The 26,650-nt window shown below is 40.5% G+C and overlaps 1 protein-coding gene across 1 annotated transcript in view; it reads left to right on the top strand.

Moving 5' to 3' along the window:
- Window positions 1-25,847, top strand: part of LOC134223483 (deubiquitinase DESI2) — a 29,574-nt gene extending 3,727 nt beyond the window's left edge. The window contains exons 3-6 of the mRNA XM_062702645.1: window positions 24,175-24,341; window positions 24,418-24,559; window positions 24,725-24,813; window positions 24,883-25,847. Coding sequence (XP_062558629.1) covers window positions 24,175-24,341; window positions 24,418-24,559; window positions 24,725-24,813; window positions 24,883-24,961 — 477 coding nt within the window. The 3' untranslated portion in view covers window positions 24,962-25,847. The remainder of the gene's footprint in view (window positions 1-24,174; window positions 24,342-24,417; window positions 24,560-24,724; window positions 24,814-24,882) is intronic.
- The last annotated feature ends 803 nt before the right edge of the window (window positions 25,848-26,650 follow it).

Raw genomic sequence — 26,650 nt, forward strand, 5'->3', positions numbered from 1 at the left:
TTATACAGTATGTTCGAGTGTACGACCTACCACCAGAAGTTTTCGACCATGAACTTGCTACAGTTTTGGGAAAGTATGGTAAAGTCAAGAATGTTGTACGCGAAAAGTTCCCGGCTGAGTTCTGCTTCGACGTGTACACAGGTGTACGCGGCGTGTATATGGATGTAAAGAAGGAAATACCCTCAGTCTTGCATTTCATGAACCGGAAAGGACACATATTTTATAACGGAAACAAAGACAAATGTTTCCTATGTAAGATGGACGGACACCGGATGAACTTATGTCCCAAACGGAAGCCCCCGAAACAACGCAAGAACACCGAGATGCGACAGAAAAAGGAAATCCGTGACAGAGTTTCATACGCTGCTGTAGTAGTAGAAGTTTCTTCGGACAACATCGAACATGAATTGAAGAAGGCGCCTGAATTCGAAATGGATCTGTCTAGCCCTTCGATAGAAAAACGTGTTAGAAAACAAGCAAGTGAAAGCGATGGCGATACTGCAGCATGTGCAAACCACCCGCCGAGTGAATGTATAGAAGCAGAAAAAACAGGAACTGAGGACCAGTGGATGCTGCAGCGAAGAAAAAAAAACAATACCACGGGTCAAAACCCCATCCTTCAAACTGCCTAGAAAAATGTATTATTGATCAAATTTGTAATATTTTTCATAAAGTTTTTGGCTCCGTTGAGTTGTTCCTACAATATCTGAGCCTATCAAATAAACGAATTAGAAAAAAAAAATTCTCCGTCGAATAATTCGAATTTACTTTCTTTGCTTAAAACAATGGAAAATAAATCTATAGGTAACATAAAATACGCTTTTATTGGGATTTGGTGCTTTTGAAGCGAAATCTATTTTGCCAAATAAGCGGAACGATGCGATTCTGCATGCAAAACTCAAGCACGATGCTCTCCCTGCAGAATCGCAAGCGATCTGAAATGGGGCGGAAGTTTAAATTTTCTGAGCAGATATCTATTCAGCATCACCTGTTTGGAAATAAATTGGAACGTGGACCAAATTCCTGAAGGTGAAAACATCAACCAGAATAGACTTTTAGAAAAATAAGATCTAATTAATTCATAATCACAGTATCTACTTTTGATAGGTATTTTAGAAAGAGTTATTTAGGTTATTCGGAAAACAATTTTCGAGGTTCGATACCTATCATTGCTTCTATCGCTACATACAAAAATATTGTCTAACAAATTTCTATACACAAGACGATCAACAGCTGAAAGTCATTCAACTGCAACGCTTTTCAACTGTAATTCGATAGTTGCAACAGTGTTGCAGATATTGGACAGGGAACCACTGAACTTCAAAATTATACGAAACTCCATGGCAGCTACATTGAGCTGCACATTCAACGTTTAAAGAAAGCTTTGAGTTCTAAAATGAGTTGCCGTTAATCGAAAAGTTAGCAAACTTTTTAAGCAAACTAATTAAGCGTTATTACTAAAACATTTATCTATATTTTTTTGTCCCGCACTCACACAAAATTTATCTGGTCACATTAATTAGGAGGGTTTTTTAACATGTAAATCATCATAATATTTCTTCGAAAATTCAAAGACTGAAAATTCCTTTAAGAATTCTTCTCGGAATATGTTTTAAGAATTCTGCCAAATTCTTCTAAAAAAACCCTTCGGAAACTCCTTTAGTATACTAAATATAATATATAAATATATATTTCCTATTTCATTCTTTAATCTTCTTCTTCTTATTGGCATTACATCCCCACACTGGGACAGAGCCGCCTCGCAGCTTAGTGTTCATTAAGCACTTCCACAGTTATTAACTGCGAGGTTTCTAAGCCAGGTTACCATTTTTGCATTCGTATATCATGAGGCTAGCACGATGATACTTTCATGCCCAAGGAAGTCGAGACAATTTCCAATTCGATAATTGCCTAGACCGGCACCGGGAATCGAACCCAGCCACCCTCAGCATGGTCTTGCTTTGTAGCCGCGCGTCTTACCGCACGGCTAAGGAGGGCCCCAATTCTTTAATAATTTTTCTGAAAAATTCTTCAAACCAAATTTCCGAAATTACTGCAGGAGTTTCGGAAGAAATTCCGTGTGGCTTCACTAAAAGGATTTCCTTCAGGAAGTTTTCAGAGAATTTTCAGAAGGAATTCTTGGGCGAATTTCAAAAGATACCTGGCGTAAATTTCTTATCCCTGGAGGAGTTCTCAAAAGAATTCCTGAATCAATTTCCGAACAAATACAGGAATTTCTAAAGAAATTTACAAAGGTTTTCTCCTAAAGCAATTTTGAAGGTATTCTTAAAACAATTTCTGTCGATATTCCAAAAGGAATATCCGAAGGATTTCCCTTAGGTATTTCCGACAAAATTTTCAAAGGAATGTCTAAAACAGTTTCTAAAGAAATTCCTGAAAGTTTTCATAAAGTATTTTCCAAAGAAATTTTCGAAATTTTCTTGGAATTCCTTCTTTGAATTTCCAAAGGAATTTCTGGATTATCTCCGAAGTTATTGTCGAATGATTTTCTGGGGAAATCCATAGATGAAAGTCCGAACAAAGATAGAAGATTGAAGAAATTTAAGAATGTCGGAAATACCTTAGGCGTGCGGTAAGACGCGTGGCTAAAAAGCAAGACCATGCTGAGGGTGGATGGGTTCGATTTCCGGTGCCGGTCTAGGCAATTTTCGAATTGGAAATTGTCTCGACTTCCCTGGGCACAGAGGCGCATCCACGTTGCGAGTAGTGGGTAGGACAAATAGGAAGTGCCAGTTTGAGCAATAGTTATGGTATTAGCATTGGCTTTAAGCGATTCGGTAATATTGATAAACTACTAAATGATTGAACCCAAATTACAAGATGATCGAAAAAATCTTTGCTTTAGACATCTTGGACGCTTTCGTGATTATAAAACGCTCAAAGTCCTAAAGAACAATCAGTAGTTTATTCCTTTAGGATCTTAGAAACCTCTGTGATTATTCTAAAGACTGCTTAAATTTGAAATCACCACAGATTTTTGCCAGCCAATGACTTCATATTTTCTACCAATAATCATGGGTAAAACAATGCTTTGACTGTCCCACCCAGGGAAATTCGTGCGTAGGACATGTCCTACTTGTCCTACCCACTCCCGGCGATGCAAAAATGGTAACCTGGCTTAGAAACCTCGCAGTTAATAACTGTGGAAGTGCTTAATGAACATTAAGCTGCGAGGCGGCTCTGTCCCAGTGTGGGGATGTAATGCCAATAAGAAGAAGAAGAAGATATTTCGAAGAAGTTATTAAGACGCAAGTATTCCTTAAAACAGCTACTCTATGTTTCGAAAATTTCAAAATTGGGGTGTTTTAGAAGAAAGTACTGATAAGGAATGAAGTATGAGGTGAACATATTATCTCCCGCACATAGTTTGCACTGATTAGTAGTTTTATAGTGATGAAATTTCGATTTTCCTACCACTGAATAAACGCCATCTCTTGCATTAAACGTTTTGACTTTTCCGAAGCATATTAACTAGAGATTCTGAAGCAAATTCTATGAAGCGTATCCCCCACAGATTCCCAAGGGTATTCCTCAACGATAACAAAAGGAATCCAGTGTGAGTTCTTCTGGGCTCCAGTTGGAATACTTCGATGATTCTGAAAGGAATTCTTTAGAGATTCCAATGAGCATGTTTTTCGGATTCTGATGGGAATTCCCCTCAGATTCTGATGAAAATCCTTCTTGAATGCTGATGGGAATTGAAGAGATTATCATGCTGCTAGGCAAGCGGAAGTCTGCTGGAAAACTTTCACTCTAGTCCGTGGTAGTTGAACACATGTCTTTAACTGCTACCACAATTGCTTTGATTATTGTTTTGGTGGTTCTCCGTTGTTCTTTATATCGAGCTTACTTTGATGCTTTCAAATCAATTAGATATCACCTTTTCATAATTAACACTAAGTCCTATTTCAGTGCCACATAGGAATCTTGCTCAGAAATGAAGAAAAGGTTATTTGTCTTCCACTCATTTCATTATGATAGGATGAATATGGGAGATAACTCTTCTGTCTTCAAAATTTTTCAGTAATTCTTTATGTTATGTTGAAAATTGTTATCACTGCTAACTTACTTTTTAAATCCTATGGGGGGCTATTTTTTTCTAGGGAGGTGCTAACTCTAGAGCTAACCTGGGAAATCAGCAAAAATCGTGCTTACCTACTTGATGAATTTCTTCTTTCGTTTCATCACTTTAAAGCCTCACTCATTTTTCTCGAAAATTTTCGGTACGCAATTACAAAAATTGTATGACCGCAACGGGATTTGAACCTAGAGCATCAACAAAAATAGCGATGGCAAACGGTGACTATAGCAATACCACCACATCGACTGCATGAAGGGAATTGGTTGTTTTTTTCATTAGGGATACTCATTTTGCAATTGGTGATGCCAGGCAGTGTTGTAAAATGTCATTTGCATTCGTTTGTATAATTTTCCCAGAACTTTTTTCAGAAGGTAGCTATCAATTCATGTTGTATGACGAACTTATAGCGGTTAAATGGGCCTACAACTTTGTCTAACGAGACTTTGCTGTAAATATGTAATCTGGGGCGTGGGAGGCAAAATGTCATTCAAATGACATTATGTCAAATGACACGTGACATTTTGGAGAGTTTTCACTCTCCAGCCTTTGATGTTATACTTAGAGCAATGTACCCTTGGACAAAAATATAACCCTACTCAAGCGTTATGAGTACATTCAAAATTATGGAAGAAATTTTGCTTCTAAAGAAAGTTATGAACAAATTAGTCAAATGACATGCAGATGACATTTTACAAGCCTGATGCCAGGAAAATGAAGAAAGAAATGAGAGAACGAGCAAATCAACTTTTCCCGCAAAACGATTTCCCGGCGAAAATCTGCGTGAGAAAGAATGAGTGGGAATTACGATCTTTGACTATTTGAACTTATTCCTGGGGGTGTTCTTTACGAAAAAACAAGCAATGGGTAATGTTTTCAACATAACCGCGAGTAGACGTAGGACTTGTATAAACGTAACGTATTTACATTTACATGATTGTGCATCTTTAATTGCTAATGCCTTCTGCAAACAAATGAAAGTAATTATTTAAATCAAATTTTTATTTTCATCAGTGTAGTTGATTTTGTTTGCTGGGGAATCAGAACTGTTATAGTATAACCATGTTTTAATGTACGTGTCGTTTAGTACCAAGCACAACTTAACAAATATGACATGACTCGTACCCATCCCGGGATCATGTGGACTATGAAACCAATCACCTGGATGAGCAGACCAAATCTCTCTAATTTTATACTTCTTCATCTACCACCACTGGCAGCAGCCATCATCGGCCTCTAGCCGTGAACTCCGAGCGATACGATGGGCGATTGCATCCATCTCAACCGACCCCACTGCATCCGACCATCAATAAGCACAGAATGACAAAAAAAAATGCGCCTTTCATGCATATTCGCAGACCCACCGGCAGTTCTACCGCTGGTGACTGCATGATGCCGCTATGTAGGTAAACACAGCGAACGAACGAATGACGAACGAAACGACGAACGAAAAATGCGCGAGCAAAAAGCACGTCAGTACGCGCTGCTGTCACAAATTGTAATGACTCGCACACGTAGTAGTAGTAAAATTCTTCTTTATTGTTTCATTTTCTGTTCTACAATTATTTTTTACATGTACAGTGCTCGGCCGGCTTGGCCCTCCAACTTCAATTTTAAATTTTTATGTTTACATTGTTATTTAAGTGTTAATATGATATATCATGACGGCCTTTAGGAGGCGCTGGTGTGTTTTTTTTAAATTTGATAACCTAACTACTATGTACACTAATATTTACAATAAGAAATTTGATAACCTAGATTGGAACTAGCGCCCTAATTGGAGCCTGATCCGAATGCAAGCGACGGACCCTAAACTTTCTTTTTACACTCACCAAAGCGTTCATGTCAGGTTTTTATTCCGGCCAGACGGTGGTCCTCGGATGTTCTTGTCCTGGGAGGGTGTTGAGGATCATCCTCAGGAATTTGTTTTGGACCCGTTGAAGTTTGAGGTGGTGGGTTTTAGCGCAGCTCTCCCAGACTGGCATGCCATATTCGATCACAGGGAGGATGATTTGCTTGTAGACAGCAAGCTTATTTTTCAGGGACAATGACGACCGGCGGTTGATCAAAGGGTACAGTAGTTTCAACAAGACGTTACACTTTGTCACCGTTTTGTCAACCTGTTGCCTGAAAATAAGCTTGCTGTCGAGGGTCAAGCCAAGGTAGCCGGCCTCGTTGGCCCATTCCACGGTCGTGCCATTGAGGATGATTTTACAGTCCCCAGGCGGAACAAGTTTAGGGGATTTGGAGTGGGGGAAAATGATGACCTGGGTCTTCGCCGCGTTGATACAGATCTTCCAGCTGGTGAGGTACTCTGTCAGGGCATCCAGGCCTCGTTGGAGTTTTGCCACTAGCGCTCTGATCACTCTACCGTTGTAGACGATGGAGGTGTCATCTGCGAACAGAGAGGGTATGCCGCCTTCTGGAGGTTCTGGCATGTTGGAGGTGAACAAATTGAAAAGCAGGGGCCCGAGGATACTGCCCTGGGGACGCCTGCACCGACGTTGTGTGCATTGGAACTCGCTCCGCTGATTGAGACCCGGAATGTCCTGCCGACAGGTAATTTTCGATGAGTTTCACCAGGTAGCTGGGAAGATTGTAGCGTTGTAGTTTGTACACCAGGCCATCATGCCATACATTGTCAAATGCCTTCTCGACATCGAGTAAGGCCATGGCGGATGTTTTCGAGACAAACTTGTTCCGTCTGAGGACGTTGGTAACTCGGGTCAGTTGGTGTACAGTTGACCGACCGCGTCGGAAACCAAACTGTTCCTCGAGCAAGATGTTGAGATTTTCGGCAGACTCAAGTAACCGATGATGAATAGCTTTTTCGAATAGCTTGGATAACCCTGAGAGAAGGCTGATGGGTCGATAACTTTTGGGGAGGAAGGATCCTTCCCAGGCTTCCGGATGGGGATGACTTTCGCTGACTTCCAGGACGATGGGAAGTAGCTAAGCCGGAGACACTGATTAAAGATCAGCGAGAGGTGCTCAAAGAACGGAGCACTCATGTGTTTGAGCTCGAGATTCAGGATGCTGTCGAAGCCTGGGGCCTTCATGTTCTTCGACGATTTGATATAGGCCGTCAATTCGTCAGCTGAGATCTCCAACTCCTCCGAGAAGTCGTTGGGAATCAAATGGATGTTGTTAGCATGCTCGTTGACGGCTGCTTCGTGTGGACTGACGATGTTCTGCCCAAGATTGTGTGAGCTGACGAAGTGACGACCTATTTCAGCGACCTTCTCTGCAGAAGTTATCAAGCGATCCTTAGAGCCATTATTGTCTAGTGGGATCAAAGGTGGAATGGGCCGAGGTTTGGATTTTAGAATTTTGGTCATTTTCCAGAACGGCTTAGCATAATCTGGGAGAGTGCGGATCTTATTCGAGAAGTCGTTATTTTTGAGGTCCACCATTCTGGCCTTGATATTTTTGGTGATTCGATTGCAGCGTGCCTTAAGCTCAGGCAGTCCAGTACGCTGAAACTGCCTGCGAGTGACATTCCGCAATCGAATCAAATCTTTGGTGAGTGTATCGATGTTTAAGGAGTTGCTTACCTGCCGAGCCGTCGGTACGTGTTGCTCTCGGGCCGCCGTGATCGCCTCCTCGATAGCGCACAGCTGGCGGTCGATACTTTCCGGCGTCTCCGGACGCACCTCGTAGTCGACGGTGTTATCGACGCACTGCTGGAAACGCTGCCAGTTCACTCGGTGGTAGTTCCGCCGTAACTGCTGGTGCCGATTGACCGAGGAGCCCAGTTCCGCCACCACCGGATAGTGATCCGAACTGAGCTCCTGGTATACAACCGGCTGCGAGACGTGGTCACTCAGGTTTGTTACGTAGAGGTCGAGCGTTGCGTGGGCACCGGACCGACTCAGCCGAGTGGGGGAATCCGGGCTCAGGATCGTGTAGTGGCCTTCCTCCATGTCGTTGCTCCAGATGGTGCCGTTTCGATTGCCGCGACTGTTGCCCCAGGCTTGATGTTTGGCATTCAAGTCGCCGGCAATGATATACTGGCCTTGCCTCCGCGTCAGCTTGACGATGTCCTCCGAAGGGCAGCCGATGATCCATCGCCGGCTTTGGCTTGCGTTGGACAGTACGCCGCGATGAGCGCGATTGTGCCGACCGAAGTGGTGATTTCGACACCGATGGCCTCAATGACACTGAGCTGGAAACTTGGAAGCAGACGACAGTTGATGTTGTAGCGAAGAGCGATGGCCACACCACCTCCCCTGGTCGGCCGGTCGAGTCGCACGATGCGGAAGTCCGGGATGTTGATGTTCACCTCCGGTTTTAGGTGCGTTTCGGTGATGAACGCCACGTCTATTTCCTTCTCCTCAAGGAAATCCTTCAGCTCGATTGTTTTGCTCTTTAGCGAGCAAGCGTTCCAGTTGACCAGGCCCACCCTAGCAGCCATTTTCAATGATGAACATGCCAAGTGTGAAGACCTGGTCGAATCGGGTTTGCAGCCGCGCAGTCGAGTGGCAAGCTGCGCGAAGATCGGCATCAGTTGCTCCGGAGTGTACAGCGGGCAGATTCTTCCGGTGGGACGGCTTCGTTCTCCGACTGCCGACGGAACCCAGGAGGAGGAAGCGGGGCCATTCGCTGGTGGATGGTGCCGACGATGCTGGAGCTTGGACCGATGCAGCTGCCGCTGCCAGTCGCTTGTGCGGCTGTAGCGGTGGGAGTATTGGAATCACACGACGGGGAGCCGGGATAGCTGGAAAGTTCACCTCGTTGATTACAGGAACACGGTTCTTCTTCGGAATGGTCCTGGTGGAAGCCTTCTTCCGGATTTCCAGGAACTCGGCTCGCTTTGGGCAGCCCTTTGTGGTGGCCCGATGTTTGTCGCCACAGTTGGCGCACTTGGGATCGGCCACCTCCATTTTGTCGCACTCGTCAGTCGGATGGGGTTTGCCACACTTGTTGCAGCGCGGCTTCATGCGGCAGTTCCTGGTGCCGTGCCCGAAATTGAAGCAGTTGGTGCATTGCGTGACATCGCGGTGCACTGGCCGATATCGCTCCCAGTCAACGACGGTGTAATTTATAACGCCAACCAGCTTCAGGTCCTTCCAGGTAGTGGAACCGTGCTCCAGATGGATCAGGTAAAGCTGGTCGCGATATTTCCTCGCCTTGTCGTGACGAGCGATCTTGTGGACGGCTACTGGCTTCAGTCCGCAACTTTCAAGCTCTGCTTGGAGCTCTTCCTCCTTCATGTCGTGAAGTCCTCGCAGCAAGGCCTTGAGCGGCTTCGTGCCGGGGTGGTCATGAGTGTAGTACTCATACTTGTGGACCTCGAGGAACTCCACGACGGATTGATGATGGTCCCTGTTGGCCGGCATCACTTTCACGCCCTCGCTGCAGAGCCGAAAAGTACATTTCAGCCCCTTAGCGATCAGCTGGCGAATTTTTGGTCGTAAATCCGGCGGATCGCCCTTCACAAACACGGGCGGGCACTTCTCCTTCCGCTCCGGTTGCACCTGCGGCAGCTGCGATTGCTGCTTCTTCCTCTTTTTCGGCGAATTGCCGGCGTCATCAAGCGGCAACGGCGAGAACACGTTGCTCTGCAAAAGCTGCTTGGAGGGGTTACCCGCGCCTCCAAGAGCAGTGCGCTTAGGCACTTTTCCAGCGACCGAATCGGCCACCGAGTCTCCCATGACGGGTCCGGGAGAAAATAACGCCAACGCGACAAGCGAAAACGTAAACAGCGAAAGAACGAGAGAAAACACTTCGAAAAAATGCGCGAGCAAAAAACACGTCCGTACGTGTTGCTGTCTCGAACTGGAATGATGACTCGCACACGGCAAACACTGCTTCTTTTATACACAAAGAAAATCTTCCGATAGACCCGAAGGCCCGTAACATACCGCATTCTGATGTCCGTGTTAGGAACGCACGGGATTGGTTACATATGAAATTTTTACTGGATTTGACAAGAATTGAAATTTTCAATAGCTTATCGTTAATAATCTTAAGTTTCAATGAAATACGCAAATTGCTGGAGAGTGTCCGAGTCGATTGATATATAAGTCTTAAAAATCCATCGAAAGATAAAGGCGCTAGTAACGTTCAAAATCTTCCCTTCCAGCGTAACGCTCTCGATTTCCAAAAATCTAAATGACACCCAGTATAGTAAAGAAAGACGTAAGTCCTACGTCAAAATGTGTGGAATTCCTCCGAACAAACTATTGGATAAATAGAAATTTCCGAAGCAACTCCTAAGGTAATTTCCTAAGGAATTTTTGAGAATATCCGAAGAAATAGGAGGAATTTCCCTTCAGATATTCCTGAAGGAACTCTTGCAGGGGTTTCTGAAGTAATTTCCGAATGAATTCTTGTAGAAATCTTTAAAAAAATATATGAAAATCCATTTTTTTGGGATTTCTTTTCAATAATAAAATACATTTTAAAATTCCCTTAAGAATATCTTCTAAAATTTCTTAATAAAATCCTCCATATATTCTTTCGAAAGCCCCTCCTGGAATAATTTATTAAATTTTCTCAGTAGATCATTTAAATACTCCTCCAGAGATTCTTTCGTAAAACCTCCCAAAACCCTTTTTGTATTTTTTTTTTCAGATGTTCCTTTAGTTAAACAATGTAGTATTCCTTTCAAAATTACTTCAGGAATTATTTGTTAAACGAATTCTTCCGAAAAATTATTGAAGGATGAAGTAGGAAATCCTAAAGGAAATTCCCGAAGGAATTCTCGAAAGGATTTCTAAATGAAATACCCGAAGGATTTCTGCAGGGTTTTCTGAAGGGATTCTTGAAAGAATGCTCAAAGAGAATTCCGGAGAAATTTCAAAGAAATCTCCGAAGGTCTGGAGGTATTCCTGTAAGAGTTGCTAAAACAATCCGAATACATGAGCAAAGAAGTACCTTTAAGAATTTTCGAAAGAATAGCTGGAGATTTGAAGAAATGCCTGAGGGAAACTTCGAAGAAACACCTCGTACTTTAACCGATTCAATACGGATGGGTCATATATGACCCAAGACGAAAATCAGTTGTCAAAAATCAGTTTTAAGAGATAGAGCCTTACTTTCTTCAGCAAAAATGTTCAAAATTAATTGTTCCATCCAGGTAAAATATTGCCCAGGTTACGGACTTAAGGTCACTCCTGACGGAATCCAAGATTAAAAGTGCTCGCGTTTTCGGGGGCACACCACTCGATTCAGAGGCGGCGCACAACTGTCATTTTTGTTGATTTAGCTTTGCTGCGTCGCAGCATGCGTGAAATAACAAAAATGGCAGTTGTGCGTTGCTTCCGTATCGAGTGGTGTGCCCCCGAAAAAGCGAGCACTTTTTATCTTGGATTCCGTCAGGAGTGACCTTAAGGATGATCTAGAGCATCCAAACTATCCTTGAGTTTTAATTTTGATGTTCTAAGGAATCAACACCATTTTTTAACATATTCTGATTAAATAATTGAAATGGAAATGCTTCATGATAATATCCGGCGCCTGTCCAGCGATATAACAGATCTTTTCCAATATCTACGATACTCCAAACAGTTCTTGAATTCAGATCTTAATATTCAAATCGGTCAACAAAAAGATCTACGATGTCCCCACTATTTTTATGAGTTGGAACAGCTCCACGGTACGTCATTACACCATTACAGACACACCACATAATTCGATCGACATCTACGACACTCCAAATTATCCTTGAGTACAGATCTTAATATTCAAATCGATCAACATGAAGATCTTCGATGTCGTTACTTACTTACTTACTTATGGAACCTGTACACCTCCGGTGGTGCAAAGGGCCGACTTATTCGATGTCCCCACTAGTTTTATGAGTTGGAATAGCTCCAGGATACTACGTAGCACAATTAGGGCACACCAAAGAATTCGTTCGACATCTACGACACTCCAAATTATCCTTGAGTATAGCTCTTAATATTCAAATCGATCAACATGAAGATCTTCTATGTTCCCACTAGTTTTATGAGTTGGAATAGCTCCAGTGTTCCTCATTACACCATTACAGACACACTAGAGAATTCGTTCGACATCTACGCCACTTCAAACACTCCTTGAGCTCAGATCTTAATATTCATGTCGATCAACATGAAGATCTTCGATGACCCTACTCGTTTTATAAGTTGGAATAGCTCCAGGGTTCCTCATTACACCATTACAGACACACTAGAGAGTTCGTTCGACATCTACGCCACTTCAAATACTCCGTGAGCTCAGATCTTAATATCCAAATCGATCAACATGAAGATCTTCGATGACCCTACTCGTTTTATAAGTTGGAATAGCTCCAGGGTTCCTCACTACACCATAACAGACACATTGGAGAATTCGTTCGACATCTACGATACTCCAAACTCTCCTTGAGCTCAGATGTTAATATTCAAATCGATCAATATAAAGATCTTCGATGTCCCCACTAGTTTTATGAGTTGGAATAGCTCCAGGGTTCCTCATTACACCATTACAGACACACTAGAGAATTCGTTCGACATCTACGACACTCCAAACTCTCCTTGAGCTCAGATCCTAATATTCAAATCGATCAACATGAAGATCTTCGATGTCCCCACTAGTTTTATGAGGTGGAATAGCTCCACGATACCTCGCAACACCATTTCAGACACACCACAGAATTCGTTCGACATCTACGGCACTCCCAACTATCCTTGAGTACAGATCTTAATATTCAAATCGATCAACATGAAGATCTTCGATGTCCCTACTAGTCGTATGAGGTGGAATAGCTCCACGATACCTCGTAACACCATTACAGACACACCACAGAATTCATTCGACATCTACGATACTCCAAACTCTCTTTGAGCTCAGATGTTAATATTCAAATCGATCAACATGAAGATCTTCGATGTCCCCACTAGTTTTATGAGTTGGAATAGCTCCAGGGTTCCTCATTACACCATTACAGACACACCACAGAATTCATTCTATATATACGACACTCCAAACTGTCCTAGAGTACAGATCTGAATATTCAAAATGATCGACATGGAGATTATCGATGTCTAAACTATTTTTATGAGTTGTAATAGGTCCACGGGATTTCGTTACACCATTATAGACACATCAAATAATTCATTCGACATCTACGACACAGACAGTTTGAAGTCTTTGAGCTCAGATCCTAATATTCAAATCGATCAACATGAAGATCTTTGAGGTCCCCACTATTTCTATGAGTTGAAATAGCTCCACGGGACTTCGTTACACTATTATAGACACATTATAGAATTATAGAACATGTACGACAATCCAAACTGTCCATGAGTTCAATTCTTTATATTCAAATCGATCAACAAGAAGATGTACGATGGTCTAGCATGAATTTACCGCCAAAAAATTGTATGGTGAAGGACATCTAGGGAAGAGACATATAGTACGTCATGCAGAACTATTACCATTTTTAACACCCCTCTCCCCTTTGTCACCTTTGTCTTGTAATGAACCTCTAGTTTTTCTAGTGTCTCAACAGTTTTACTAAAGCGCCTTCTGTTGACGATCTCGCAGAATCACATCAAATGGTTGTAGAAGAACTGAGGGATAGATTTTTTTTAGCAACATATTTTAGCTATTACATTTAATTCATTTTGGGATAAGTATGGTGAAAAGCGTTTGGAATGAAATTTTGTGATATTATTCATACGTAAATTACTTTACTCTTACATATAAATGTTAGTCTTAGTAAAATCCACTTTAGTGCAATACTGAAACCAATTATATTGTCATCTCATGATACCCCTTGGTGGTTTCAATACTTATAGAAATGGTAAACATATCGTATAAAATATATAATATGTATAATAAGTATGAAGCAAGTAAGTATGAGAGTACCAACGCCTTCGGGTGCAACTTACTCTAATTCTGATCGATTACGAAGTAGCAATAATTCACATGTACAGCCGGTCATCAAGGGACGCTGTGATCCCCGTAGACCAAGCTTTATTCTATAGGCGCAGTTTACCTTCCTCCTGACCGGAAAAATGACTGCACTATTATCCGTGAGCATGTGGATTCGTTAGCCTCAATTTCTTCTAGTTTAGGCCCACACTCTCAGGCGCTCCTATTTGGCGATTACAACCAAGCCGGATTACAATGGCGCTTCACCGACAACGACATACCTGTGATAGATCCACTGCTTTCGCATATGCCGGTGGCATGCTGTATTCTGTTGGATGGATTTAACTTTAATGGTTTCACTCAAGTGAATTCCATTCCGAACCGAAATGGACGATTGCTAGATCTAGTCCTGGCGAATGATCCCGCATTACCGAGCACACGCATTTACCTACCAGTCGAACCACTGATCAGTTTAGATGCCGACCACCCTGCTCTCGAAGTGTCTTTTACTCTATCTGATCCGATTCGTCATTCGTCGCCATCTGAATGTTACTCTCTTGACTTTCGACGGGCCGATTATGATGCACTGAATGACGCGCTTGCGGTAATTGATTGGCAATTTATTGAATCGACTAACAGTATCAATGATGCAGTGGATTTCTTTAGTATTGCGCTGGAAGATGCATTTCTCAACACTGTTCCAACCAGACGACCCCCGCAGAAACCTCCATGGTCGAATTCACGCCTACGTGCACTGAAACGACAGCGTTCAGCTGCTCTCCGTAAATACTGCAATTATCGCTCACCATATTCCAAACAACTATTCAATTTCGCAAGTAATCGTTACCGCAAGTACAACCATTTTCTCTACAATCGACACGTGAGACGAACCGAAGCAAACCTACGTAAGAACCCAAAAAACTTTTGGTCGTTTGTTAATTCCAAACGGAAGGAATCTGGGCTTCCTTGTTCTATGTTTCTTGGAAATGACACAGCAGATACCGAAAAAGAGAAATGTAATCTGTTCGCCCGACAATTCAAGCAAGTGTTTCACGATTTCACTGCCTCGCCGGTGCAAGTGTTACGTGCCATTGACGGGACGCCACGTGATGTGCTGCATTTTGACATTCCCCGCATTACTGAAGACATGGTGATGGCCGCAATGCGCAAACTGAAGCTCTCCTTCACAACCGGGCCAGATGGGATTCCATCATCAGTTTTGAAACGTTGTGCTGTAAATCTCTGCCGTCCACTTGCGAGAATTTTCCAGCTTTCGGCACTGCAAAGCGAGTTTCCTTCGCACTGGAAACATTCGTATATATTTCCGGTGCACAAAAAGGGAGATAAGCGGAACATTCTCAATTACCGCGGAATCACATCTCTGCCTGCCTGTTCGAAGTTGTTTGAAATTATCATGCATGACGCTTTATTTGCGTGTTTTAAAAACTACATTGATTTCGATCAACACGGTTTTTATCCGAAGCGGTCGGTTACTACGAACTTGGTTCAATTTACGTCCAGCTGCCTGCGTTGTTTGGATTCCGGATGGCAGGTTGATGCAGAATTCTGCTTGCTAAGCTGATGTTACTAGGCGTCTCATCAACGGCTACCGATTGGTTTAGGTCATATTTGCAGAATCGTTCGATGCGTGTGAAAATTGGCACGTCAGAATCAGAAGTTTTCGCAAACAAATCGGGAGTACCTCAAGGCAGCAATCTGGGCCCGCTACTGTTCTCGATCTTTATTAATGATATTTTCATGTTGTTGTCACAAGGCTGCCGCCTCTTCTACGCAGACGATTCAAAAATCTATTACGTTATAAAAAACTTGACAGACTGCAACGAACTGCAAAATATGTTGTATATTTTTGCGGACTGGTGCTCAAGAAATCTCATGGACTTAAGTATTGAAAAATGCAACATCATTTCATATCACCGGAAAAACGCACCAATCATCTTCGACTATGTCCTGTCTGGACGATCGCTCACTCGCGTTCAGCACATTAAGGATCTTGGCGTTATCCTGGATAGCGGACTTACCTACAGACCTCCCCGGATAAAAAATATCATTAAAAAACAATAAATTTTATTGCTACAGCACCATTTAGTACATAATAATTACAATTGAATGTAATGGAAATTTTACAATAAAAGTGCATAAAAATTTATTGTTTTGCACGATAAATTGAATGGTAAATGGGACTTTTACAATAAAAAATAGGGGTTGTTATGTATCTTTACAATAAAAAAATCGAAAATTTTCCATACAAAATTCAGAGCAAAACAATTGATTTTACGGTTCTTCAATTGGATGATTTCTATAGACGAAACAATAGAAAACAATGTGTTTTAAATGTTTTTCCCCACTTTTTTTTATTGTTTTACTATACAAGTACTATCCAGTTTTCCGCGAGCGGTAATGGCCGTCAACTTGCCTGCGAGTTTACGATTTTACGAGTCTCTGATTTTACGTTTGTGGATGTCAACTGCACCCACCGTTCCGAACATTCTGAACGATGTGGCATATAAGAAGGTGCTGATGAAATGAACGCAAGCCTTCTAATATACCACATTGATCAAAATGCTCGGAACGGTGGGTGCAGTTGACCTCCACAAACGTCAAACCAGATACTAACCCGCAGGCAAGCTGGCGGCCATTACCGCTCGCGGAAAACTGAATAGCATTTAGAATGAATTACACTCCAGTACTACAATAGAAATACAATACAATTTAATGTTTTACAATTAATTTTTCTAACAGAGAAAAAATCACAGTTTTTGTTAGATGCAAAAAATACTGCCATCCTTACCAAACATCATTACAATTTGTAATTGGAAACAATCACTACATTTCTTAAAAAATAAACTGAACTAGTAAAACTATTTTTTTTCACCATTTACCTTAAATATTCGAAGGTTTCATTTCAAAATAAATTAAGATTAACTTATTCTACATAAAAAGAAACTCTTGCACTTGTTCTTCCTGGAGCACACGATTGGCATTTTTCATTCGTAGTGACAAACCCTCTTCGCCGTCCTCGTCACGACGCTTGGTGGCTCTGAAGCAAGAATTCATTTCACTGTACTGTCGGTTTCTGGTGATCCATACTCTGGCGGTTTCTCGTGGTCCAACCAGCTCAACCTAGAATATAACAAAAAAAAAAAATCAAATTTTGTTCAGGATTTTTTTATTTGTTCCTAATGAAGAAAACTTACCAGCTAAGTTGAATCTAACACCGGAGCATATATTGCGATTCAGGATGTTGACACTATGCGGTGCTGCCGGAAATACACGTCGAACACCATCAAGGAAAATGATTGTTGCGGATGTCCAAGTGAGAATCAGAAGTCAGCTGACCTGATCTGCCCTTCAACCGTTTGGCCAGCGGCTTCCAACATTACCGCAACAGAAAACACTTTTACAAACACTGTCTCTTTCCGAAACTTGTTTCATGTTTTGGTGCGGAAGAAAACATGTCAAATCGCCAGCATACACACTCAACGGAAACTACGAAATACTCAAATAAAAGAAATTAAAAATTTTAAGTTTATTAAAAAAATCGATAATATAAAAGAATAATAAACATCTCGTAAAGCATAAATTGATGTTAACAGAATATGAAAAATAATGAAAAAAAAACATTTTTGTTCAAACAATAGAGTCAATTGAAACTTTACTGTTTTTAACTGTTGTTTATCATGAAAAACATATTCGAAGAATCGTTTATTTTTTATCTATAAAAATGATTTTCAAATCAATGGAATAGAACAGTTTTAACATTCTGTACATTTTTGATAAACAATACAAAACAATACAAATATAATAGAATGTATTAGTAACATTTTAATGTATTGTTCTTATAATGTGGCTACAATAAAGATTTTTTTCTATCGTCAAAAAATTACAATAAAATTACAATAGATGGTACTGTGTACCATAAAATTTATAATATTTCAATGACTTATACCATACAAGTTACAGTAATTTTTTATCCGGGTCACTACGATGACATTGTAGCCCGAGCTAATCGTCAATTGGGTTTTATTTTCAAAATTGCCAGTAAATTCCATGATCCGTTATGCTTTAGATCACTGTACTGTTCCCTTGTGCGATCAATACTGGAATCATCCGCTGTTGTTTGGTGCCCTTTCCAGACCACATGGATCGCTAGGATCGAAACCGTTCAACGGAAGTTTCTAAGATACGCTCTTCGATCCCTAAGGTGGCGTGATCCGACGAACTTGCCACCGTACGAGGAGCGGTGCCGGTTGATTAGCATCGAACCACTAGAGTTTAGACGGATTGCCGCTCAAGCTGCGTTTGCTGGGAAGCTGCTCACGGGTCACATCGATTGTCCAGCACTACTGTCGCAGTTAAATCTATATGCACCTGAAAGACCTCTTCGTCAACGTCTATTTTTGCTTCTAGAACCACAGACTAGCAACTATGCACTACACGAACCAATTCGATTCATCAGTCGCCGCTTCAACGAATTCTTCGATATTTTTGACTTTAATTCATCAGTTGACGTGTTTCGTCATCGGTTACTAGACTTTTTCCGTACCGCTGACCGTAACCAATTAGTTTAACTAATATTCATTTAGACATTCATTGTCAGTTGAATTATTTTAATAAATAAATAAACAAATAAATAAATAAAAATAAATAACACCATTGACGATAAATGGAACGAAAAAAATGTGGATGCGATGTATGTGATCATAATAACACGTTTTTTGTACGTACGTACTGTGTACGTAATGATGTCCTTTGGAGCAATTCCAACTAACAAGCAAGTTTTGGAACCTATGGGGCACACACTCATTTATGGTACCGCAGATATTCTGGGAATTTATTATTTGTATATACTGGTGTAATGATACTGATGTCTCATGGGGTTTCTACAACTGACACATACACATATATAAGCTGATTAGCCTTTGAAACACTCTGTTGGTCTTGTAGACCCCCAAGATCCCCCCAAGAATGATTTGGAGTACCGTAGATATTCTGTGAATATTGTATCTTGTATATACTGGTGTAATAATGATTCATGGGGCTTCTCCAACTAACACATAGGCTCGGAAAACAATGAATTACTCAGTTGGTCTTGAAGACCTCCAATATCTGAACTCAAGAATGGTTTGGATTACCGCAGGAACTCTGGGAATGTTGTGATTTGCAAATACTGGTGGAATGATGTCCCATGGGGTTGCTCCAACTAACATACAAGCTCAGAACCCTCAGAATCACTCTGTTGGTGTTGTAGAACTTCAATATCTGAACTCAAGAAAGGTTTGGAGTACCATAGTACCATTATGTCTCAAGTAGCATTACCAACTTCAAATTAGGATTGGGCCCCGTAAAACGCTTTGCTATTTATGTAGATCATCAGGATCTGAACTCAAGGAAGGTTTGGAAGCCCTAGAAGAACTCAAAAAAAATATTTTCCCCCATATTTCTATTGTTTCATGGTTTGCATACGTTTTTGAAGCAGAATGTCCAAAATTTATGTTTGTGCAACTTCACTACAAATGCTCAAGCATGTTCGGCGAACCTTGACTACACCCCCGACAACTCAAACCGTTTTAATTTTTTCCAACCGAGCCTGCAACCAAAGATGGCAAGAAGCAACAAGATACCCGACTTCTATGATTTTACGGAGACACGATAAGCGCCCCAAGTGAACAAAAACCGAACTAGTACACTGTTAATTTTAATCGATCATCTTTTAAAGAAATGTCAATAAAATAAAACAATAACAGCTGAGCCATTGCACCATGCAAACAACTCATACAAGACGATGGCCAAAAACAGTTTCTTTAAAAGTGAACTGGCAAGATGTTTCACAATCTTATTTTCATTTAGACTACGTTCAGACTGGTGATATAGTTACTTGATATAGAGAATCTTGACATGAGACGTCATATGCATTATTTACAGTGAAAATTAGATTTGTGTACTTTGATGTCTAGCTACTCTATATCAAGTGATATAGCTCGTAGTCTGGATGGCACATTAATGAAGTGCGAATAATAAATTATGTTTAAGAATGTGAGACCCTGGACCGAGTTTTGTCAAAACCCGGGTTAAGAGCAGTCAAATCTGCACGATGCATTTCGCCAACTCTGCTTTTACAAATCACAGAAATAAATCTGAATGATAACAAAGTCCAGCTATTAAATCCATTTTAGCTTAAGGCATTTCGCAGCTCCATCACTTTTCCCAGTTAATCCTGCAACAGTAATATCAACTCCGATGGAAATATATGTTTCATCGAACGAAGAAGCAACTTCGATGGATTTAGGCCACGAATATGAGGATAACGGAATTGATGTTGCTGGAGAAGTTGAATTGGGAAATGTTGACATCGATCAGGAAACACACCTAACTAACGAAAATACAAGGAAAGCTCGCGATAATTATTTGGTCCATGATCATGATTACGCATTGGATGTGGAACGAGTTATTAAATCTATGGAGCGACTTGTTATTGTGGAGAAGGAGAACAGAGTTTTAAAGAAAAAAGTAAGGAGCTATCAGAAAAATATGTCTAAACAGAAGTCACGAATCAATCTCGTTGCAGAAAAAAAACAACAGATGGTGTTGCCGTGTAACTGACGTTTGTGTTCTTTTTTATATTTACATTCTCGATACACGATAAACAAAAACCTTCAAATTAGTATTAATGCTTGAGTTTTTGTGCAACAGATGGAAGCACTTTCGTTGATTTCAGTGTCTCCGGTGAGATGTATGAAAAGTTTGGAACTCGAGTATCTTGTTGCTTCTTGCCTGAGACGTTGTGACTACAGTTTACTGCATGTGCGGCCTCGGCGCTCGATTCGTGTGTTTTTAGTGTTTCCACAGCACTGTTGTGTTCCCTTAAACGAACCTTAATTTTGCGGCGGGTCTGACCGATGTAGAATGCAGAACAGTCATCACAGGAGATTCGGTAAACCCTGACTGCTCTTCTGATGGAACCCTGTTCTTCAGGTTACACAGTAAATCACGTAAAGTGTTTTCGCCAGGGATATAGCGCAGCTGTCAACCCCATACAGATGCACCGTAGTAAACATGAATTTGACATTTTTGGAAATTCTGAGAGTTTTGGGCATTCTGACATTTTCGGTTTGTGCACGCTTAATTCAGTTGACCCTTTTCCGTGAGTTTTAACGGGGTTAACTCCTGTAAACGACTCGTATTTTTTGGCGTGCACTACACGACTCAGAGGAATAAATAATTTTCAAGTCATAAATCTGTGTAAGTCAAGGAATAAAAGAGTAAACATATTTAGGTATGTATTTTATGTTTGCTACAATGATTTTGACTTTTGCTATACCCCGTGGCTCAGGTGTGTATGGACCAAAACTTTTTTACTTTCAGAGGGAAGTTTTATAAGCAAATATTCGGCCTTAGCATGGGAAGCAAAATTTCGCCTCTATTAGCTGATGTTTTCATGAGCGACTTTGAAGCTGAAGCTCAAAAAGATAAACGTTTTCCTAGAGTTTGGCGGCGCTATGTAGACGATATTTTTGCGCCCGTGAAAGAACGCTACCTTGAGCAGACACTAGAGTTTCTGAACACCCAACACAGCTCAATAAAATTCACTGTTGAAAAAGAGGTGGATGGCAAACTTCCCTTTCTTGGCCTTATGATCATGAAAACAGAAGATGGCACACTAAAGTTTGGAATATATCGAAAACCCACATCAACTGATCGGTACATAACATCTGACTCCAATCATTTTGGTGCTCAGAAACAAGCAGCGTTCCACTCTATGGCACATCGACTGTACAACGTACCCATGGATAAACCAGAATTCGAAGAAGAAGAAAATAAAATCTACAACGCAGCTGAAATGAACGGGTACGACAGGAAGTTTGTGGAAACAATTCTCCGAAAACACAAACGAAAAAGGCACCGCCAGGAAATTACAACACTGGAACCAGCAGCAGAGAAAAATAGAAGAATAAGTCTACCGTTTCATCCCAGAATAACCAACCCAATTAAGACCGCACTTCGACGACAGGGACTACAGGTAGTACACAAAAGCGAAAACACTTTACGTGATTTACTGTGTAACCTGAAGGATAGGGTTCCATCAGAAGAGCAGTCAGGAGTTTACCGAATCTCCTGTGATGACTGTTCTGCAGTCTACATCGGTTAGACCCGCCGCAAAATTAAGGTTCGTTTAAGGGAACACAACAGTGCTGTGGAAACACTGAAAACACACGAATCGAGCGTGGCCGCACATGCAGTAAACTGTAGTCACAACATAAACTGGGAGAATTCAAAACTGTTGAGAGCAGTAAGAAAAAACTCCCAGCTCAACGCATGGGAGTCGATGTTCATCACAAATTCCAAATGCTGATGAATGAAGACGAGCCACCCATCGTATCCAACCTTTTCGGGCTGACCGAAAAGAACATTCCCTAACAACAATTGCAACCGAACGTGTACGAGCAACGTACGAAAAGTAGTCAGTTGGACATAGTCCTGATGATGGGCAACATCGCGCCCGAAACCGGTCGACTTAAAAGGTAATTTAAAAAATCTTAGTTGACGAGTGTAAAAATGATAAGTGTTATGTCTTGTCTCGCGTCGCGTTTTATTAGTGTCGTGTTGTTTTTACGTTAGCATAAACCATAAAAACCAAAAGTGACAAGTTGAAACGTTCAATCAAAGTTAATTGCCTATTTCCGGGGATTAAACCACCCGACTTGGACATTAATTTACAATGTGGAAACTCATATGTGAATATGTACATTATGTGGAAGATATTGATTTGGAAAATGTATTGGAGGTAACCACTTTCCCTTCGATGGGACTCGAACCCATGACCCTACAGTACGATATACTGGTGCTTTAAGTTAAAATGCATCATCAGAACCGGTGCCGACCGCAATTGGGGTTATTGAAAGAAATTTATTATGGGTTGTAGCCCTTCGGAAATACTTCTAGGGATTCCTTTGAGAATTCATTTACAAATTCTATTGGGAATTATTTTGGCAAATCTTTTGTAAATTCCATTGGAAATCTGTTTGGAATTCCAACGGAAAATCTTTCAGGAGTGAATTAGGAACCCTTTCGAATATTTGTAAGGAATTGCTTCAGCAATTATTTCAGGTTTTTGTCAAACAAACCCTTCCAGTAAGTCCTTAAGAAATCCCTTCCGGAGCTCTAGGAAGAAATTCTTGGGATACCTTTAAAATTTCACTTAGGAATTTATTCAAAACTTCATCCAGGAATTCATTCAAAATTTCATTTAGGAATACCTTCGGACATCCCTCCGAAAATTTAATTTGAAACGCATCAACACCTTCGGATATTTATTAAGAAATTCTCTCCGTAATCTCTCCAGAAATTTTTTAACCAATTCTATTACGAATCATTCATAAATTACTTCAAGAGTTCCTAGAAAAAAATATCTGGAAATACCTTTATTATTTCCGTCACAAATCCTTCCGAAAATTTCTTAAGGATTGCCAATTTCATTCTTTAATGAATTTCAGGAAAAAAATTCCAGAGGGAAGCCTGAAAGATTGTCATAGATTTGGCCAAGAAATTCTTACAGGAATTTACGATGGAAATTTCAATAGAATTTCCGGAGAAATACCGATTGGATTTTGCAAAGAAATTCCTTGAATTTGTTGTAAAATTCGCTCAAAAATAACTTCAAGAATTCGTTTGGGAGTTTGACGGGATATTGACGCGGGTACGTTTCTACGGTTAACGGGGACAGGAAGGGGTGTTACCGAGATGCGCTCTTTGTAGTGTCATAGCTCTGTAAAAAATACCAGCTTACAGCATCAACACAAAGTCGCATATACTAGCGAATAAGTGTACAAGGTGGAGGCGAAATAGACGCATGCCTCTTTTTAACTGCATGCAAAGTGTACGTATAACCTCCACTTTGTAAGCTTATTCGCTATGATATACGATCTTGTGTTTGCTTAGCAATATCGATGTTCGATGTTATCTACTCGTTATTATTTAAAGTTACATACTTGTATTAGGTCAATTTTCCGGGAAACTTGTTGAGCTTGCGTTAATCTCTATTTTAAGATTTTATTATCAGTTTTCCTATATCCCTTAATACGCCTTATTGCTGCTTAAACGAAAATATTAGTCATGGACATTTCAAATAATATATTGGTTCTGTACGGTTGATACAAATAATATGGCTGATGAAATTGCTTTTAACTACATTTGTTCTTTGCCTACATCCGCAGTACTGGATAAACGAGTATACGACCTCGATCGGGCTAGGTGTGTTCCACTCGGGCGTGGAAATCTTCGGGACCGAGTTCGCGTACGGAGGCCATCCTTTCCCATTCACCGGTGTGTTCGAAATATCCCCACGAGACCATGACGAGCTTGGCGAACAATTCCGATTCCGGTAAGCAAGACGAAAATAATATTTAGTGAACCACGTTTCATGTTGGATGTTTGACGATTTGCATCTTCTTCCTCAGGCAAAGCATTCAAATCGGTTGTACAGACTTCACCGAAGAGGAAGTGCGTCGGATTGTGGAAGAGCTAGGCAATCAATTCCGAGGTGATCGGTACCATCTGATGAACAACAATTGTAATCACTTCTCCGGGGCCGTCACACAGGTGAGTAGTTGAATGTTCTTTGTTTCCTCAATCATCGTTTGACGGGCATGAAATTAGTTTCATAATGCAAAAGAAATGTGATGTAGATGTTGGATTTCGAATAAATTGTCAACAGTCTACTCTCAAATATCGATATCCATAATTACTTTGGATTATGTTTCTCAGATTCTCTGCGGGCAAGAGATTCCAAGTTGGGTGAATCGGTTGGCCCACTTCAGCTCCTGTGTACCTTTCCTGCAACGTTGTCTACCAAAGTTAGTATATCAATAGTGTGCCGTAGATTTAAAGCTGGCTTATGATTATTGTTGCTTGTTCTTCTCCAGAGAATGGTTGACTCCCAATGCCTTACAACAATCGATAACAGCCATACAGGATCGAGACTCCGATGCAAGTCCATTTTGAGAATAGCTTATAGATAGTGTCCCGGTTTCGGAGGGAGCTAGGCCGGGTTTGACAACACAAGGAGCGAAAAATAGCAACAGCAAAAACAACGGTAGTACCCGCAAATAATCGTAGAAAGATTTCAACATGGTACCAGCGTTGTATCAAGCGAATGATAATGGGCGAAACTCGTGGTGACATTCAAAAATACGCACTAGTGTGGTGTCTGAGTGAATTTCCTCAACCTTTTTCAGTTCACTTTGGTATCCCCGCACCATCCACAGATGTTATTTATGATATTCGTTTTTTTATTTGTTTCGTGACGTTTCTCTTGTATTGTATTTTTTAATAAACCAAATCAACTATTGAGGTAAATTGTAGCCCGTTTGTGACCGTTAGGTTAGGTACGTGTTTTTAACTATTGATCTTGAAACAATTTCATCGCTTTTTTACTAAAACCCCAGGAGAAATAATTTCAAATAGCTTATGAGTATCGGTTTCTCAAAATTGTTTTCTACGAAATGATATTACCGTAACTGAATTTCTAAAGAACAATGAAAATAAACAAATGGTGTAATATACATTATAACTTAAAACTAGACGGACATGGCGAAGAAAGTATTTGTTTCAAATTGAACTTAAAAATAAAGAATAGATTGTAAGCGACAACAAAACGTATGTAATAATACAATACCTATCATCAAGGAACAGAAGCATAATGAACAAAGTCTATATTGAGATTTACGTAGAAAATCAGTTAAAACCCGAAAGATTTAAACACTGTTTGAACGGCAACTAATACTACTGAATCTAACTGAACATAGAGAAGGAAACTGAGATGCACTAGAGTAGAAGGAATTAACTAATTCGAAAAAATGATAAACTCTCGTTAGTGTATGTTAAACTGGTGTCCGATCATCCAAAGTTAAAGTGTTAAGAAGACAATGAAGGACGACTAAACGAAATTAGAACTCAGATGCTCCACAGGAAGGAACAATAAAATACCAACCAATATATCACCAAGCAAAACAAACTAGTATTTATTTCGATGGACGGCTAGGTTCGGGAGATTAGGTCTAATAGGTCCGTTCAGATCGACCGCTAGCTATGATTATAGGGTTGTAGTTTAGTCGAATTGAGTGGATTGTTCGGAGTTTAGACGACATCAAAACAATTGTTCGGATAATTAGATTGATTTTAGATTATACATATATACATTTTTATTTTGTAAATTAAGGTCTCCTGTAAGCGTTTCCGTAAAGTCTACTTGCCCAATTTTTGTCACAATAGTGATATATGACCTACTTTAAATAAAATCCCACATAATAAGCAAACATTATTTTTTGACTCGTACGTTTTTACAAACAATTTCCTCTCCAGTCAACATCTGAACAGCAGCAGAAGAACGAGATGCATCCAATAGTATTCAATAAGACTAATAAGTTGTTCGAGAAAGAATAACAGGCTAAGTTGACAAACGAAAATAACGACAAAATGTTTTTGTATACAACTGAATAAAAACACACCCCATACCAACAGAGAGAACTAAACAAATCGTCAATGCCATTTTCCTCCTACTTCTGTTTTTACTACTGAATAGAAACCAGTAAATAAAGATATTATTGAGAATTAACGAATATTGTTTTTGTTCACCAGTTTATCATCAGTTTATTATCTTTCAATCCCAATAATGTTTCAGTAAGGGACGAT

Source organism: Armigeres subalbatus, chromosome 3 (genome assembly GCF_024139115.2).
Source record: "Armigeres subalbatus isolate Guangzhou_Male chromosome 3, GZ_Asu_2, whole genome shotgun sequence".
NCBI classification, from domain to species: domain Eukaryota; kingdom Metazoa; phylum Arthropoda; class Insecta; order Diptera; family Culicidae; genus Armigeres; species Armigeres subalbatus.